Consider the following 18,102-nt stretch of genomic DNA (forward strand, 5'->3'; position numbering starts at 1 on the left):
TAGGAAACTAGTTGTCAAACTTTTTTGAGCCTATTAAATTGTAATTATATTAAATTATATTTTAAAATAGTGAATTTATGGCCTTGCCCAAAAAGTCTTAGGCATATATTTCTAAACATGTCTCAGCCATTGTAAACCCACCCAGCATAAATGTTCTTCCAAGCTAATAGCTATTTTCTCTTGCTCCTTTTTAAATTCCTCCAATTGACACTTTAATCAAAGGGAATACTTAGTGATAGATGAATCCTATTCTGAATCATTATTCGTGCTTTATCCAATACTCACTGTATCGACTGTTGACACACTTGGCTGGAGATGTGTTTAACTAAGTTGAACATTTGAGTCCGAGCAGAGCTGGCTTCCATTGTTGGATTAGGATGCTCTCTGTCCCTGTGAAATCCTTTGAGGGCTAAAGGGTTTGTCTAAATGTCAACAGCTGCAAAGGATTTAACCTTTTGTATTAGTCTTCTTACTACTTGAGTTATTAGCAAACTAATACGGTAACATCTTGATTGTTTTAATATTGCCATTTACCATTGTAAATGTCCCGTTGGATTGTACTTATCACAAATTGAATTAGTCAATTCTATTTGTCTTTATTATTCATCCAGAAGGGACTTTCTGCAATACTTTCTGAAAGTCCAGCTATTTTATAAATGGTAATGTTTAACTTGATTTCATCGTCAGAAATTCTGACATGTTTTTTCCAGTGTCACCTTCCTTTTAAACCCATGGCTCATTCTTGATGTGTTCGGGTAAATAAGAAAGACTTGGCATTTATATAGCACCTTTCATTGTTATAATGTCGAAATGTGGCAGCCAATTGCATCCTCACAAACAGCAATGTGTTAACTACCAGGTAATCTCCCTTTGACTGAGGAATAAATATTGGCCTGGACACCAGGGATAACTTCCCTGTTGTTCTTCAAAACCGTGCGATTGGATTTTATTTTACATCTATTTAAAGGGGCAGACATCTCTTCCGAAAGGTAGCACCTCTGACAGTGCAGTACTCATTCAGTAAGCACTGGAATGTAAGCCTTGATTTTTTTTTTATGCTCAAGATTTGGAGTGTGACTTGAACCCACAATCTTCCAACTTTCTGGTATAGTTTTGAATTATAAGTTTTTCTTGTTGCCTGCTAAGCAGATTAGCATTGATTCCTAATTGCATAGCCCATTTACTTTATTAATCGAATTTTTGTAAAAAAAATTTTGAAAAATCTTTCTAGGGAAAATTTCAGCTGGAACATTTCAATTCCTTGAAGTACTCCAGATGAAATCCATTTTGGCCATTACTTTATAAATCATTTGCTTGAGTTTCTTTGCGACCATTATTTGCCTAACCACTAACAAAATCTTCAGATTCACTATACAGTTTAATGCAATGCTACTATTTTTGCTGTTTTTTGAAGATATCAAATATTCAGCTGTCACATTCTTGGTCAGACTTGATACTCCCTCTGCTCCTTCTGCAACAGCTATATCTGAACAATCTTGTTATTTTCCTTGTTATTACGATTTATTTTTCCAGTTTTTTTTCTTTTCATGATTTAATGATGCTAAAAACATTAAAACATGCATGCAATTATTTTTGTGTCTAATTTAAATTATTTAAAGCACTATATTGTGCCTGTTCTGTTCAGTTACTTAAAGATCACTTTTTACATTCATTTCTTGAAACATTAAAAACAATATATATTTGGATAACTGAAACCTAGGAGTGCAGTTCAAAATAATAACCTTGAAGGTGTCAAGAGGGAAGTTAATGGTGTGCTCCAGGAACTTGCCAGAAATCCTTAATAACTGTGACCGTTTAAGTCTTCTTAAATAAACATCTGATCTTTTCAAAGCTTTCTGAGCACTTAGAAGGTATAGGATTGCCTGTATTGCTGTTGAATTGGGAAAGTCTTAGATTTTATCCTCTGCCTTCTGCTGAGTTAACTTATCTCGGGTCAAGGGGAGGGTCTTGATAATAGGCTAGATGATGGGTGAGTGGGGGTGGAAATGATATCAGTCACAATTAATGTTCCTGGTCCCTAACCAGTAGCCTCAGCTAAAAAGTGTATGTCTGGACATTGAATGAGGACATTGTCTTTCATTGATTACCATATCAGTATTTGCTGTCATAGCTGAGGTGTCAAAGGACTCCAGTAGCTATGTAGCTGGACTCTATAGCCTTCAGAAGAGAAGTGAATAAAAAAATGGAAATGATGGAATTTCTTACCCCAAGACCCATCCCTACTTATTTGCACTTCTTGCTGTGCCCAGTATCATTCCCAATCTCGCCTAGATTCCAGGTTTTGCCAGTGCTGCTGTTGGTTGTTCAGATACACTTAACTGCTGTCTCACAGTGCCAGGGACCCGAGTTTGATTCTGACCTTGAATGACTGTGGAGTTTGCACTTTCTCCCGTGCCTGTGTGAGTTTCCTCTGGGTGCTCTGGTTTCCTCCCACAGTCCAAAGATGTGCAGGTTTGTTGGATTAGGCATGGTACATGCAGGGATTTGACGGGGGAGAGGGGGCACGTCTGAGTAAGATGCTCTTTCAGACAGTCAGTACAGACTTGATGGACCGAATGGTCTCCTTCGGCACTGCAGGGATTCTTTGGTTCAGCCCAAGCTTGTGGTTTAGTTGTTGAAGATCTTGTTTCTCCTAATGGGTTCTTCACAACTTCTAATTTGCGTAGATGGTCTGAACAAAAGCTGAAATTTATATGTGAGAATTTAATTCCTGCAGTGCATTGCACTCTACCATTAGTCTGGAACCTGATTGTGCAGGTTCTAGATAAGAGTCTATTGCTTTTCTGTTACGGTTGCTTAGCTACAGTATTAAAGCTTTTTTTTTGCTTTGCATTCTAAGATTCCGAAAGATTGAAGTTGTAACTATTAAGATCAAGATTTGAATTGGCTGTTTCCTGAATTTGGGTTTCTGCAATTACAGGGTATATTTCCGAAATCGATGGGTGAAGACTGTGCATCCAGTCGTACAACAGTACTGTTTGATTTCGAGCACACATTCCACCTTTCAGATGCCACAGAAAGAGGATATTTTGAGACATCGAGTGGTGGTGGTTACTCTTAGTACGTCACAATATCTCTGCCAGTTGGATCTTGAATTAGGTGAGTAATGTTGGGATTTTAGAATCATTGAAGTTTCACCATAAAGACGTGGCTCAACAAGCAGGTACCTTCTCAGTTAGTTAGCTCAGTTAAAGAGAGAAAGCAACCAGGCTATCACTGTTGGGTAATGTGAGAGACCCCTCTACAGTGTGGCCTTTGGTTGTACCCCCACCCAGGCAGATAGGAAGGGCCTTTAGTCTTGCTGGGAGCTCTGGCACCTCAGCAACTGCCACCTTAGCAGTTGATCTGTGAATTTTGTTCCATGAGAAGTCAAAATAGGCTTAAATAATGGATAATTGCCTGTGAACTGCCACCCAATGTTTAATCTGAGATGATCAGTTCTGCCTTGCTTGAGATAGGTACATTACCAGAAGTTGCAAGGGAGCAACCTACTTTACTGTTGTTTGGAGAATACTCATCAGCAGTTCCTACAGTCATATTGGACTTGAAGCGTTAACTCTGTTTCTTTCCCCACACATGCTGCCATATTTGTTCAGCTTTTTCAGCACTTTTGTTTTCAGCACCCACAGCATTTTGCTTTTATATCATCAATTTGTTGTATGCATTGTAGGAAATGTGAAGCTGCTAGTTTAAATATGCTGCAAATGCATGCAAGCAGGCTGCCTGCTGGCGAAGTCCAGCAATGAACATGCCTCACTTTCAGCTACCTTTGCTCAGGTTCAGGAAAAGCTTGTTGCTGAAACGTACCAGTTGGCAGTCTGCTTATTAGTGTTTGCATCATATAAAGCGTTGGATTGCAATCTCCTGTTGTCTATCAGTTACAATACAGGAAGCCTGAATTCTCAGAATTCAAAGCAATGCCATTGACAAATGAGGCCTGCTACTTTGGCATCAAATCTGACCGGGATAGCTCCATAATTTCTCAAAGTTTTGTGCACAAGGCAGTGCCTCTATGCAACTTTGATTTAATTTATTATTGTCACATATATTGGGATACAGTGAAAAGTATAGTTTCTTTCATGCTATACAACCAAAACATACCATTCATAGAGTACATAGGAGACAGACAAAACATAACGTTCATAGAGTACGTAGGGGAGAAGGAAAGGAAGGTGCAGAATATAGTATTACAGTCATAGCTAGGGTGTAGAGAAAGCTCAACTTAGTGTAAGGTAGGTCCATTCAAAAGTCTGATGGCGGCAGGGAAGAAGTTGTTCTTGAGTCGGTTGGTACGTGATCTCAGACTTTTGTATCTTTTTCCCGATGGGAGAAGGTGGAAGAGAGCATGTCCAGAGTACTTCATAATATCCTGTTAGTGCTTTTAAAATGAAAATGGGTGCAAATTTCTAGAAGAAAATATCAGAAAGGAAGGAGGGAGGGCAGGACGTCGAACTGACATTAAATGGATGTGAGTCAATGCAGACTTGATGGTGCGAAAGCCGCCTCCTCTACAGTAAAACACTCATTCTCGGGTACATTGGATGTAGTTGGTTTATTTTCTGATGGATGTGATGCACACTGTTGTCCAATTGGGTTGACGACCGACTTGAATGTTACAAAGACAAATAACCAAACTTCAGGGTGTTATTAAATATGTAAATTTGTTTCAGTTGATGTATGTTGCAAATAATGAATTTTAACATGGATATCGTAGAAGTTCAGTTGATATGAATGCAAATTCCAACTTGGGTACAGCTCTTGTTAAAACTGCATCTATTTAAAAAAAAAGTATTTGCTTTATTTATATGAATCATGGATTACCTAATGGTCTGAATCACGTCTGAAAATGAAATCTCAGGAGAAGAGTCATGACTCGGATGCGGATGATAACCTGTCTATCGAGGAGTCATCTGTTACAAGCTGTTTTCTTTGACAGGTGCTCAAATGGTGATATTTTCCTGCAATTTTGATACAGAACAGCCAGGGAAGCACTTTTTATGTCTGCAGTGTGACTGAATACTGGGGTTTTCTGCCAAATTCTTTGTTTAGATCATCAGTATTTTCCTTGCACTGATATGAAAGTGGGCACGTCATTGGTTCCCTTCAACCTTCATGTTCAGAATTAAGTTTGAAGAATGTTTACCCAACTCATCATTGCCTCTTGTTTATTATTCACATGCTGAATCTGCTGTGCATTCCCAGATGAAAGCTGTTCCATCTTTCCAACAGTTGCAGTTTTATTTATTAATTTCCTGGACTAACTTTGTACATTTCCAATTCTAGCAGCATTTGCTGTGACCGTGGTAATTGTGAAGCGCCCATATAAGCCCAGTCTCTCCCATTCAGCTCATTAATTGATGTACAGCATTTTACAGTCTTTTATTGTGCCTGATCTTCACCTGTTTGTGGGCAGCCTCATCCATCTTCTTTGTAAAGAGGGTTCATTGGACGCTAGATGTATCACTTGCCTTGGGTTGGAAGAATGTGTTGCTCTTGCATCTCTGAACGTACAAAGATTTTGAACTGGCGTGAGTGCTTTTAGAGACTTTGGTAAACCACTCCAAAGTAAACTAATTTAAAGATCTGACGTATGTAAGAAATGAATATTTGTGATAAATTTCCATGATAATGGAATTGGAAGTGTATTTTTAGTTTTACGCTGGTACTTTAGAAGGAGTGGGGGTGCAGCAATTTCATTTTGTCTGACCCCCCCCCACCCCCCATGCCCTCTTTGAGGTGCAGTTATTTTTAAACTATGAATCTGCTGCCAATTAGCAAAAAAGTGATATATAAATACAGTATTATTTGGAATTCCCATGACGAGCACCTTTTCAGTTAACAAATTGCCGAACTGATCAGCCTGTGCAATTAATTTCCTCCTGCAATTTACGTACCGAACAAACTTTTTTTCCTTTCATGTTCATTAATAAATACAAGCTGCTTTAATCACTGCATCGGTAAACTTACTTTGTTAATCTTGATCGCTGCTTCAAGGGAAAAAGCACAAAAGGAGAGAAGCAGTCTCAAGTTGATAACAAAAGATGTGGTTTGTTCATTATTTCCCTTTGACTCATCACTGTATGGTGCTGCATGTTTCTGAAAAAGCTAAAAATGTTGCTGTCACAGTGGTAGTTCCAAATGAAGTCAGTTTTCTATACAGTGTAACTATAGTGGTTCCATGCAAATTGTGATCTTTGCCTCTATAATGAGGCATTGTTTTATTTCGATGGAATTCAAACGCCTGATTGCTGTGAGGAAATGAATTTCATCAGACTTAGTAATCCAAGATGGTGATCATGTTATATTTGGGATGCTGTCTTCTTTAATGAGAAGATAATGCTTTCTGATTCGACATTCTTTAGCTCTGAAGGAATAATCTATCAATGAAAAATTACAAAATGGAAGCAGTTGCCTTCAGACCTCCTGATATCAATAACACAGTCTCCGTTCCTATCTGTGCTTTTTAAAATGCTTCCTCTAAACCAACACGATGAATGTTCCTATGGAAACCAATCACATGTTTTTGTTTCTCCTGAGAAATGAAAATTGCAGACTTCACTATTTAGTTTTGTCAGAGTTGAATAATGTCTCATGTTTTCTTGTCTATATACAGTAATGGAATATTAGTTAAACTGTTCTGTGTTGAAATGACAGTTTATTATTGCTTGTGGACACAAGGTTTTATCTCTTGACCTTAACCTGCTTAATTAAGGGGTTATTCAAATTGTTACAGATTTCACAGCGAATTGAAGTAAAGCAAGCTTCTGTCTTGGACAGAAAAATATCAGGGTTCAAATTCTAACTTTCACTGCTGCGTTGCATTGCTGAGTTTCTGATGCACTTGTGGCAAGCCAGTGAGAGAGAGAAAATGTTTGGACTCCAAATCCTCTGGGTTTGTGTCAAAACTAAGACTAACTGCACTTGCATGATTTTTGGATATCCACAAGAGATCATTCAGACTGTGCCTCAATTAATCTATATGCCTTGGCACATTATAATCCACTGGTCACATTTGCCAGCAAATTGGAGTCCTTGTGCTTTGAGTCCTTTTGTCTGGATTGTTTCAGATTGAAAATTGGTGCTGAAACAATGTGTTCACACTCTGATCCCCACAACTGACTGCAATCCACAGTGTTTCTGTTGATTTTGATGTTTGATCTCAAAGTTCTTTTTGTAAGAGTGTGCAGGATACATTGATGCGCAATTGGGTCTTCTTTTGGAACCAAGAAAAATCTCTACATCCTTCATTTAATATTTTTTTTAAAAACGGGCGGCACGGTAGCACAGTGGTTAGCACTGCTGCTTTACAGCTCCAGGGTCCCGGGTTCGATTCCCGGCTCGGGTCACTGTCTGTGTGGAGTTTGCACATTCTCCTCGTGTCTGCGTGGGTTTCCTCCGGGTGCTCCGGTTTCCTCCCACATTCCAAAGATGTGCGGGTTAGGTTGATTGGCCAGGTTAAAAATTGCCCCTTAGAATCCTAAAATGTGTAGATTAGAGGGATTAGTGGGTAAATATGTGGGGGTAGGGCCTGGGTGGGATTGTGGTCGGTGCAAACTCGATGGGCCGAATGGCCTCCTTCTGCACTGTAGGGCTTCTATGATTTCTATGATGAATGGAGAATGGCAAAGCAGATTTTTATTAGCAGCTCCATGCTGGTTTTATCATGGATATTATAGCACATTAGGAGGCCAGTTGTGCCAATGCTAGCCTCACAAAAGGATGTTTTGACTCTGGGCCCAAGTCAATGACAGCTTTCTAGTGAGAATTAGATGAACACTTGAAAAATATATATCAAGCAGTACCTGGAAACAACAGCAACTAGAAATAACCTAGTCATTATGCTTTCCAGGTACTGTTTGATAGATTTTTTTTCAAGTGTTCCATCTAATTCTCACTAGAAAGCTGTCATTGACTTGGGCCAGAATCAAAACATTCTTTGTGTGAAAAATGTGTTTCCTCTCCCCCTTGCCAATATGGGGGAAATAAAAACATGTTGACCCAGGATTTAAATCTGAGACCTCACATTGTATGATTTGCCAAATAAGAATGTACTTCCAGACAAGTGAAGCAACGTGGACATTATTCGTCTGCAATGATGTAGTTGTCTCATTAATCCAGACTAAATCACTTGTCCTAGTTTCAAGGCTGTCCCAGAAGAGTCTTGATGGTCTGTTGAATAAGCAAATGGTGATTGGCTTTAATAATGAAAATTTTAGATGAGGGATAAGCGCCACTCGTTAAACATAAAAAGAAGAATTGAAAAAAAATCAGCTAGTATGGGTTTTAATGAGTTTTTAGTTTTGTGTTCCTTCAGTTCATTTACTCGAGCATCTTTTTAACTTTGGTTTTAAATTCAGTCCTACCAAAGTATGTGCTGCATCTGGGAGTTTTTCCCCAATCATAAAATAATAGTTCATTAACAGGACAATCTGCCTTATCGAGGGAGTATAGAAGTAATTCGGTTCAGCTATCTCCTATGGTTTTATGAGATTTGAAAGTGGTTTTGTAATTAAACTTGGGTATTTCATTTTAGATCCTTAGTTCTTCTGAATTGAAACTTCAGTTAAATGATGAGACTGGAAAAGCTGGGCTTCTCCTTGGAGCAGTAAAAGCTAAGGGGAGATTTGTTAGAGATAAGTGGCACACAAGCAGTGGGAGATGCCTCATCCTGAGTGAGACACAGTCCGAGTGAGTGAGTGGATCAAAGTGGGAATTCAACTGGTACATTCTTTTTTAAGTTAAGTAGCCTAGTTAAACAGGTAGCTTACTGAGTGTCAGTTCACTCTCAATCACCTGAAAGCCCTTGCCTGGATAGGGCCTCAGTCGGTGTTGATTACTGTAGCAGGAAGCTAAGCTAGACAGTGACTCATCTCAGCTCTATATAAAGAAAGAGATTGTTTCAGCGGGAGAATCTGATGGTCGTGAAATGTTGGTCTGAGGAATCGGATGATCTCCTATGGGACTGCTTCGAGTCAGCGGACTGGTCAATATTTAAGAACGCAGCGACCAATGCCAGTATAGTAACAGACTCCCGATGAGCTCAATGCATTCTTTGCCCATTTTGAGCAAGAGGTCAGCTAGAGCACGACTTCCACCCTGGAAGCCTTGGCCAAAGTGGGATCAGCGGTCACCATTGCAGAGGTCAGATCAGCCGCCTTGAAAATCAATCCATGAAGAGTGACTGGCCCTGATGGGGTACCCAGATGAGCACTCAGATCCTGCATGGACCAGCTGGCAGGAATATTCACCGGCATTTTTAACCTCTCCATACACCAGTCTGAGGACCTTACCTACTTCAAGAAGACGACCATCATCCCTGTACCAAAGAAAAGCCAGCTAGCATGCCTTATTGACGTATCGCCTGGTGGCTCTGACATCCAATTTATGCAGTGCTTCGAAAGGATAGTCATGGAACGAATCAATTCCAGCCTTCCAGATTGCCTGGACCCACTATAGTTCACCGATCGCTGCAACAGGTCCACAGCAGACGCCATCTCCCTGGCCCTACACTCAATCCTGGAACACCTGGATAATATGGACACCTATATCAAACTCATATTTATTGTCTACAGCTCAGCCTTCAACATCATTTTTCTCATCTCCAAACTCTGTGGTCTGGGCCTTGGCTCCTCCCTCTGGATCTAGACATCCTAACCCACAGACTGCAATCGGTAAGGGTAGACAAAAACGCCTCTATGATCATCCTCAATACTGGTGTCCCACAAGGCTGTGTCCTCAGCCCTTTACCTTACTCCTTACACACCTATGGCTGTGTGGCCAAATTCCCCTCCAACTCACTTTTTTAAGTTTGCTGATGACACCACCGTGGTAGGTCGGATCTCAAACAATGATGAGACCGAGTACAGGAATGAGAGAATCTGGCGAATTGGTGTGACGACAATAATCGCTCCCTCAATGTCTGTAAAATGAAGGAGATAGTCATCAATTTCAGGAAGTATAGTGGAGGATATGCCCCTATCTACATCAACGGGGATGAAGTGGAAATGGTTGAGAGCTTCAAGTTTCTAGGTGTCCAGCTCACCAACAACTTATTCTGGTCCCTCCATGTCGATGCTTAGTTAAAGCCTAATAATGCTTCTGCTTTCTCAAGTGGCTAAGGAAATTTTGCATGTCTGCTATGACTCTCTCCAACTTTTACAGATGCACCATAGAAAGCATTCTTTCCCATTGTATCACAGCTTGGTATGGCTCCTGCTCTGACCAAGACCACAAACAACTACAAAGGGTTGTGAACATAGCCCAGTCCACCACACAAACCAGCCTCCCATCCATTGATTTTTGTTTACACTTTCTGCTGCCTCGGAAAAGCAGCCAACATAATCAAGGATCCCATACCCCTGGGACATACTCTTTTCCACCACCTTCTGTTTGGAAAAAGATACACAAGTCTGAGGTCACGTACCAACTGACTCGGGAACCGCTTCTCCCCTGCTGCCATCAGACTTTTGAATGGACCTACCTTATATTAAGTTGACCTTTCTCTATACCTTAGCTATGACTATAACACTAGATTCTGCACCGTCTCCTCCTCCCCAATGTATTCTATGAACGGTATGCTTTGTTTGTGCACAAGAAATGATACTTTTCAGTGTATACTAATACATGTGACAATAATAAATACAATCAAAATGATCAGTAGGTTAGTATAGGGTACATAAGTTGAGAGAGATGTGGGTTTCAGTTCATGGCCATTGACATCAGTACTGGGGAAAGTGGAGGCTGTACCATTGGGGCGGTCTGCATCTAAGCCGTGTGGGGGGCCAGTGTTCGTGTAAACCGCATAACTAGGGAAGCAGAGATGTCTTTAAACTAAATAGAGGAAGGGATCATTCTGGAGAGAGGATACATAGGTCTATAAAGGAGAAGGATATGGCAGCATTACAAGGCAGCTATTTGGGTAATGATACGCAGGGTACAACAAGAAAGAATAGTGTATTAACATTTTCTTTTAAAACAAAAAGCAAGAAATAGGGTCAAATGGGGAAAAATGTAAAATAGCTAAATTACTTAAATGCATGTAGTATTCAGTACAAAATAAATAAATGACATCACGTGAGATTAATTGGTACGATCTTCTAGCTGTTACAGAGATGTGATTATAAGTAGATCAAAGCTGGGAACTAAATATTCAGAGTATGTGACTTTCCATAAGGACAGACAGGAAGAAAGGGGTAGTGGGCTAGCTTTGTTCGTACGAGATGGAATAACTATGTTAGCAAGAAATGACTTTGGATTGGAAGATGTAGAATCCATTTGGGTGAAGGTAAGAAATAACATGGGGATGAAGACACTGCTGGGAGTAGCCTATAGGCCCCCCACAGTAGCTATACTGTAGGGCAGAGCATAAATCAGGAGGTTGAGGGCACGTTTAAAAAAAAAAGTTAATCGTGGGTGACCTTAATCTTCATTTGGATTGGGAAAATCAAATTGGCAGAAGTAGCTCTGAGGAAGAATTCATAAATGTATTTGGGACAGTTTCCTAGAACAATATGTTGCGGATTGAGCCAGGGATCAGACTATTTTGAATCTGGCAATGTGTAATGAAGCTGAGGATCCCTTGGGAAACAGTGATCATAACATGCTAGAATTTAGGATTCAATTTGACAAACTTTGGTCAGAACCAATGTGCTAAAGTTAAATGAGGATAACTAGAAAGGAATGAAGGTAGAGTTGGCTGGAATAGACTGGGAAAGGAGTTTCAGCAGAAATTATGATTTATGAAAATTGTGCATGATGCAAAACAAAGATATTATCCCAGTGAGGAATAAGGATTCTAAGAAGGGGATAAATGAACCATGGTTAACCAAGGAAGCCAAGGATAGCATTAAACTGTTGGAAAAAACATGCACAAAGATTAGTGATAAGCCAGAGGGTTGGGAAATTTTTAGGAACCAACAAAGGATGACGCAAAAAATTGTAGAGGGAGAAAATAAACTAAAGGTAAACTGCCAGGTAATATGCTGAAAACGGACAGTAAGAGCATCTTTACATGGTTGAAAAGGAAGAAAGAAGCCGAAGTGAACATAGGCTCCTTAGAGAACGATATGAGGGAAATAATAAGGGGGAACCAGGAAATGGCAGAGAAGTTAGTTAAATACTTTGTGTCAGTCTTCACGATAGAAGACTGTATTCCAAAATACAGTCTTCCAAATGAAAGAAGTAGTATTCCAAAATACTAAATAATTGGGGGGAATAAATAGAATGACTATCCCGAGAGAAACAGTACTGGGGAACCTAATGGGCATAAAGACAAGTAAGTTCTCTGGATCCAGATCTGATGGGTTGCATCCTTTGGATATTAAAGGAATTAGCTCCAGAGATAGTGAATGCATTGGTAATAATCTTATAAACCTTTCACTATTCAGTGAAAATACGGTATTGTGTTGTGAGTTGCAAATTGCACACACTAGTTGCTCATTGCAACTTGCTTGGATGGCTGTGTATTTTTATATAATCTTAACCAGCTTCAGTCTATCTAAATAACAGATAGACCTGCACTATTGGCAGTGTAAAAAGCTGACTTCTTCATTCGGCATGTGGAGTGCTTAATCTCAGTTTGAATTTTGTGAGGGAACATAAATTGGAAGATTGCCTAATTTGAAACTGTTGGAAGATCTCTAGTGGGTTTCAAAGAGTCTTGTGGCTTAGAAGCATTGGAAAAGTAACCAGAATAAAATAACTGGACAGTACAGACTGTCCAAACCTCTGGTTCAGTTTTTCTTTCCTGGGAAAAGAAAAGTGAGTTTCCTTTCTGTTTCCCTTTTCTGCTTCCATTTTTAGTTTCCGTTTTCAGTTCGGGTCACACGTTGTCTAAGTTTCTCCACCTGCTGTTTTTCAACTCTATTTCTCTGTATGAATGTAATAACCTCCCAGCTTGTTAACGTTGCATCTACCCCATTTTCTGGAGTTAAAACTTTAAATCTCAAAATTAGAAGTTATATTCTAAAACCCAAAAGGCATATTCTAAAACATGAGAACCATGAATTGGATATTTGTAATATGGCGTAGATTAAAATGTTTACCACAGCATGACGTTTAAACCTACAATTCCCGACCCTTGAGTTTCAAGTACTGTCAGTTGAAACAAGCTAAGTCCTAATTCCTCTAGTTGAAAATTATGATTGCTTTGGTGGGTGTCGGAAAGGATACTTCAAATGTTATTCCCTCAAAAAAAATGAATAAACATCTGATCTATTTCCAAGAGGTGCGATTGATTGTGCAAATCTACATGTCTCTTGGCACCCTAATAGAAGTTATGTGAATCATCTCTCTGATGGCTTTTGGCTATCATGCTGGAGACCCTTTCCACTCCTGATTAATGCTGAGTTGTTAACTGGCATTTAAGTGTAAAGCTAAGCTTCTAGGAGTGTGAAGGATTCTGTTCCTTGCTCCCCTCAGTGGCAGTTGTACAGAAACTAACATGTCAGTGCAGTGATCTAATTAGTTTACTGTTGGTGTAATGGATCTCCATGTCTTTACTTTAGTGCAAGTAAAAATTTCTCTTCAAATATATTCAGCTGGATCTCAGTTTGCATTGTTGAGGAGCTTTGACGAAACACTGCAATTAAAATAAGGTTTTGCAGATGGAAAATGTCTGCCAATATAATCTTTTAATGTATAAGGTCGAGAAAAGTGTCATGGCAATAGTTTCAGAAAATCACTGAGAATTTTTTCCCCTCATAGCAGTTTGAGGTAAGTAAAATATGCTTTTATTCAGAGTTACTATGACTAAATTCTAAGGTAGCCTTCCTCTATTTTAGGAACAAGGTCAGGCACTTTGATAACTTTTAAAATCTTGCAGGAAAACCAAAGTCCAAAACTATTGATACTCGTATTCCATTATTAATAGCAACCAGAAGGTATATTTTAAATGACAACCATTTACAAATATTATGATTCCCTAATTATGTGTGTTGGAAATGCACTTTCTGCTGGGGTTAATTGGGAAGGAGAAGCATGCAGTTTATATAATACCAGAAATGAAGGACAGTGGTTAACTAAAATAGGACCTTTGTACAGTGTTCTCTGAAATGAAAACTGCTGAATGGACGTTGGAAAATATGAAATTAATGGAACAAAATTAATATGGCTTTTTAATCTGACGCTTAATCAGTCTTCAATAATTCTGAAGATATGCTATTTAGTTTAGAAATTAGCATATCTGATTGCTTGAGGAACTGAGTTATCACATTATATTAGAACAATAATTTTGATGGATGATGGATACATTGTGCAAAATTATAAATTTGAGTTCACTTCTGTTGCACTGCAGCATCAAGTTATGCAACTAACTGCAGTTATCTTTCCCTTCCGAACCAGCATCTTTCCTTCACAGACACCACCCCAACATACATTTGCAAAACTTGTCTGTATGGAGTTGGATCACTGTGAAATTGTTTCCAGTGTTGTGACTGGCTGTCCTGGATCTGTGCACGGTTTCCTACTTGTTATATGTCTTGTTTTAAGATCTTGTCCTTATCTCTCTCCTTAAATATGTGTTAGCATGAGGTTCGCATGCATGAATTGTCTTTGAAGTAGTCACAAAGCAAGTTTGAGTTTGATCAGAACTATAAAATCTGTAATTAAGTTAGTAAATAATGTAAAAGTTTAAAGTTAAGTTCATTTATTAGTCACAAGTAGACTTACATTAACACTGCAATGAAGTTACTGTGAAAATCCCCTCTGAAAATTGTCACTACAATTTGTTTTGCACCAACAATATTTCAACAGTCTCGATCGTGAGTAGAAGGATTAAAATGTGTCATTTCAAAGTGCCTTGCTGCTATAAAAGCCTACTTTACCCCCTTTAAGCAAATATATCACTTTTGTTGTTCTCTTTGGACCGTTGTTGGCTGCTATGGAGGTGAATTTGAAGATAGGACAGTGCTGTAAAAGATCAACTCTGATTTTGAAGTTACAGCTGTCAGGACACGTGAGCTCACAAAAGCATGCAGATAAACTCCAGAATGACGGACATGAGAGGCTACATTTGAAAATTCTGTTTACCACATAAAGACAGAAACAAATGCTTGTTTTGACACTTAAGGGTGCCTTCACAGTGCCCTAACCCTGTTGGCTACAGGATCACATCACCTGACAGCACCTCATTTATGCTGCTTGTCTGCAAAGGAAACTGTCAGGTTCAGACACAAGGGCTCTCATCTGTTTGGGAGTCTGATCAGGACTTGTAGTGATACAGTCACTATTGTATTACTGATTTTTTAAAAAATGTTTGTGTTGGAGTAACTCTTAAGGGCCTGATCCCAGTTGGTGTTAAAACCTTTCCAATAATTATCACAAATTTAGAGAACTGGACTCCGCTAACCTAGCTCAGTAATTGTCATCTTTAATATCTTGCTTATGAATAAAAAGCTGTTGGAATGCAAGTCATCAAATACTTTCAATATAATTGTCTGTGGGACTAAATAGCCTGTAGGAACCCTTGTGCCTTCTTAATGTTGCGTTCAGAGCAAAAGGTTTGATTTGTAGTTTGTGCAGTGTTGGCTGATCTTTGCTGGTGTGGCAACAAAGGTGCTACATTACCATGGGAATCCGTGATCTAGTTCAGGTACTATCAGCCCATGGTTTCCATTCCTGAACACATTCTGGTGATCTCTCCTGGACAGTACATACATGCAAATGGTTTGTGTGGACAAGAGGGACTCAGCAACATTTTACATTTACTATTGTGGGCTGACAGGTGAAGAACGACCACTTGTGTGAGGTGTTGGAGGACAACCAGTGTCTGAATCACTGCACCTGAGTCGTAGTCAGTGCCTTCAGGTAAAAAAGACCAAAATCTGACCAAAATAATGTGTCCTGTATCTTATCTTCAGTTTTCTATCTTTGTTCTGAATTGTGTTCATGTTTAAAACGGTCAGTATTTACTCCTCTTTCCCGTAGACCAAGGTTTAAGGATGCGACAAAGCAATAAACAAGGCAACAAATGGCTCATGGCACTTAGGGCGTGCTGGATCACTTGATTTAAGTTATTTTAAAAAAACTTTGTGTCATGTTTTGGTCCTGTAGCACGTGCAGATTTCCTTTCCTTCAAAATGTAAATGATTTGTGGATGTACCTTATCTTTACAGCAGTTATGAATTATTATCTATTGCTGAGTCTCCACAAGGGGGATTTTGTAGAGCGGTGCAGGTGAGAAGCTATTGTATCACTTCGAGGAGGGCAGACTGGAAAAACTCTGCATTCACCAGGAGTGCTGCTTGCTGATATGCCACTACACACAGTTTCTATCAATTTAAGAGTTTGTGGAAGAGTTGATTCTTTTTCTTTGATAATGAAAGATGATAACTGCAGACTCAGTTAAACATCGTGTATTCCACTGATGGTACCTTTACAAATTATGGTGCAATGTAAAGCCAAGATTTGAGACACTGTTTTCCGCAATAACCAACCTGCATTTAATGTACTTTTGCTGAGTCCCAATGACGACATTATTAAGAAAATTATCTTGTTTCTGCATTTGAATTAAGGTTGGTACATCGGTGCACATTTTGAGACATCCCAGGCACCTATTTGAATGTCATTTTTGCATGGTGCATGTCTATTAATGCTACATTTGTACAAATCGAAGCATGGAGTACGCTTCAGCCCTCTTGTGTTTCAACTGGGCTGGTGGATTACTCTTTGACTCTTTCACGGGATGTGGGCATCCCTGGCAAGGCCAACGTTTACTGCCCCATCCAGAATTGTTCTAGAGGTGGTGAGCTGCCACATTAAAATGCTGGAGTTTCACGTGGTGTTGGTAAAACACAGTGCTGCTAAAAGAGAGTGCCAGAATTTGAAAACCAGAGACAGTGATACATTTCCAAATCAGGATTGTGTATGGCATGGAGAAAAACTTGCAGGTGTGGTAGCGCTCCCATGTGCCTGCTGCCTTTTTTCTTCCAGGTGGTATAGGTCACAGGTTAGGGAGTAGTTGCCAAAAGACCCTTGGTGAGTTCTGCAGTGCATCTTGTAGATGGCACACTGCAGCCATAATGCACAGGCAATGGATGAGGTGCTGATCAAGCAAGTTGCTTTGCCGTGGATGGTGTTAAGCTTCAAGTGTTGGAGCGCCACTCATCCAGGCAAAAGTATTCCATCATACTTCTGATTTATGCATTGTAGATGGTGTTTAGGCTTTGAACAATCAGGAGGCGAGTTAGTTGCTGAAGAATTCCCAAGCTTCTGACTTGCTCTTGTAGGCATAGTATTTTTACGCTGGACCAGTTAAGTTTGCCGTTGGTAACCCCAATTTGTTGGTCAGAGAGTCATAAAGTTTTATATCTGGTGAGAGATTCAGCGATGATAATGATGTTCACTGTCATATGGGATGTTCAGATTCTCTCCCATTTGAGATGGCAATTGCCTGACACTTTTTTTTGTGTGGCGTGGCTATTACTTAGCACTTGGCCCAAGCCTGAACGTTGTTCAAATCTTGCTATATGCAGGAATGGACTGCTTCAATTTGAAGGAGTAGCAAGTGAATTGAATGATCCAATCAGAAGTAAGTATCCCCACTTCTGACCTTATAATGGTCAAAATCTTGCACTAAATGTTGGGCTTGTAACTCCAAACAGCACAGCAGAGATCAGGAATGCACTTGCAGAACCCCACATCCTACCATTCTGGGATATGAAGGGAAGATCGTTGATGAAGCAGCGGAAGCTGGTTTGATCAAGGACGAGGAACCTCTGTGGCGATATCCTGGGGCTGAGCTAATTGGCTCCAACATCTTGCTTGCTGTTAGGTATGACTCCAACCAATGCACAGTTTTTGCCCCTGATTCCCATTGACTTAAGTTTTGCTTGAACTCTTTGATGACACGCTTGGTCAATGCTGCCTGGACGTTAAGGGCCGTTACTCTCCCCTCACCTCTGGAATTCAGCTCTTTTGTCCAAATTTTGGCCAAGGCTGTGATGTGGTCTGGATCTGAATGTGGACCATCGGGTTATTGATTGCGTCAACTGTTTGAAGATTTGTGAGAATGATGTGTCTCTCCCTTTCGCTTTCTCTTGTTCCAAAGAAGCATGAGTTCTTGCTTTGCATCTTCCTCCTGAT

General features: G+C 39.7%; 1 protein-coding gene across 3 annotated transcripts in view; it reads left to right on the forward strand.

Moving 5' to 3' along the window:
- Positions 1–18,102, forward strand: part of helz (helicase with zinc finger) — a 255,595-nt gene that overhangs the window by 101,908 nt on the left and 135,585 nt on the right. For all 3 annotated transcript variants that reach the window (XM_078225782.1, XM_078225780.1, XM_078225781.1), the window contains exon 16: positions 2,942–3,120. In XM_078225782.1, coding sequence (XP_078081908.1) covers positions 2,942–3,120 — 179 coding nt within the window. The remainder of the gene's footprint in view (positions 1–2,941; positions 3,121–18,102) is intronic.

Source organism: Mustelus asterias, chromosome 12 (assembly GCF_964213995.1).
Source record: "Mustelus asterias chromosome 12, sMusAst1.hap1.1, whole genome shotgun sequence".
Classification (NCBI taxonomy): domain Eukaryota; kingdom Metazoa; phylum Chordata; class Chondrichthyes; order Carcharhiniformes; family Triakidae; genus Mustelus; species Mustelus asterias.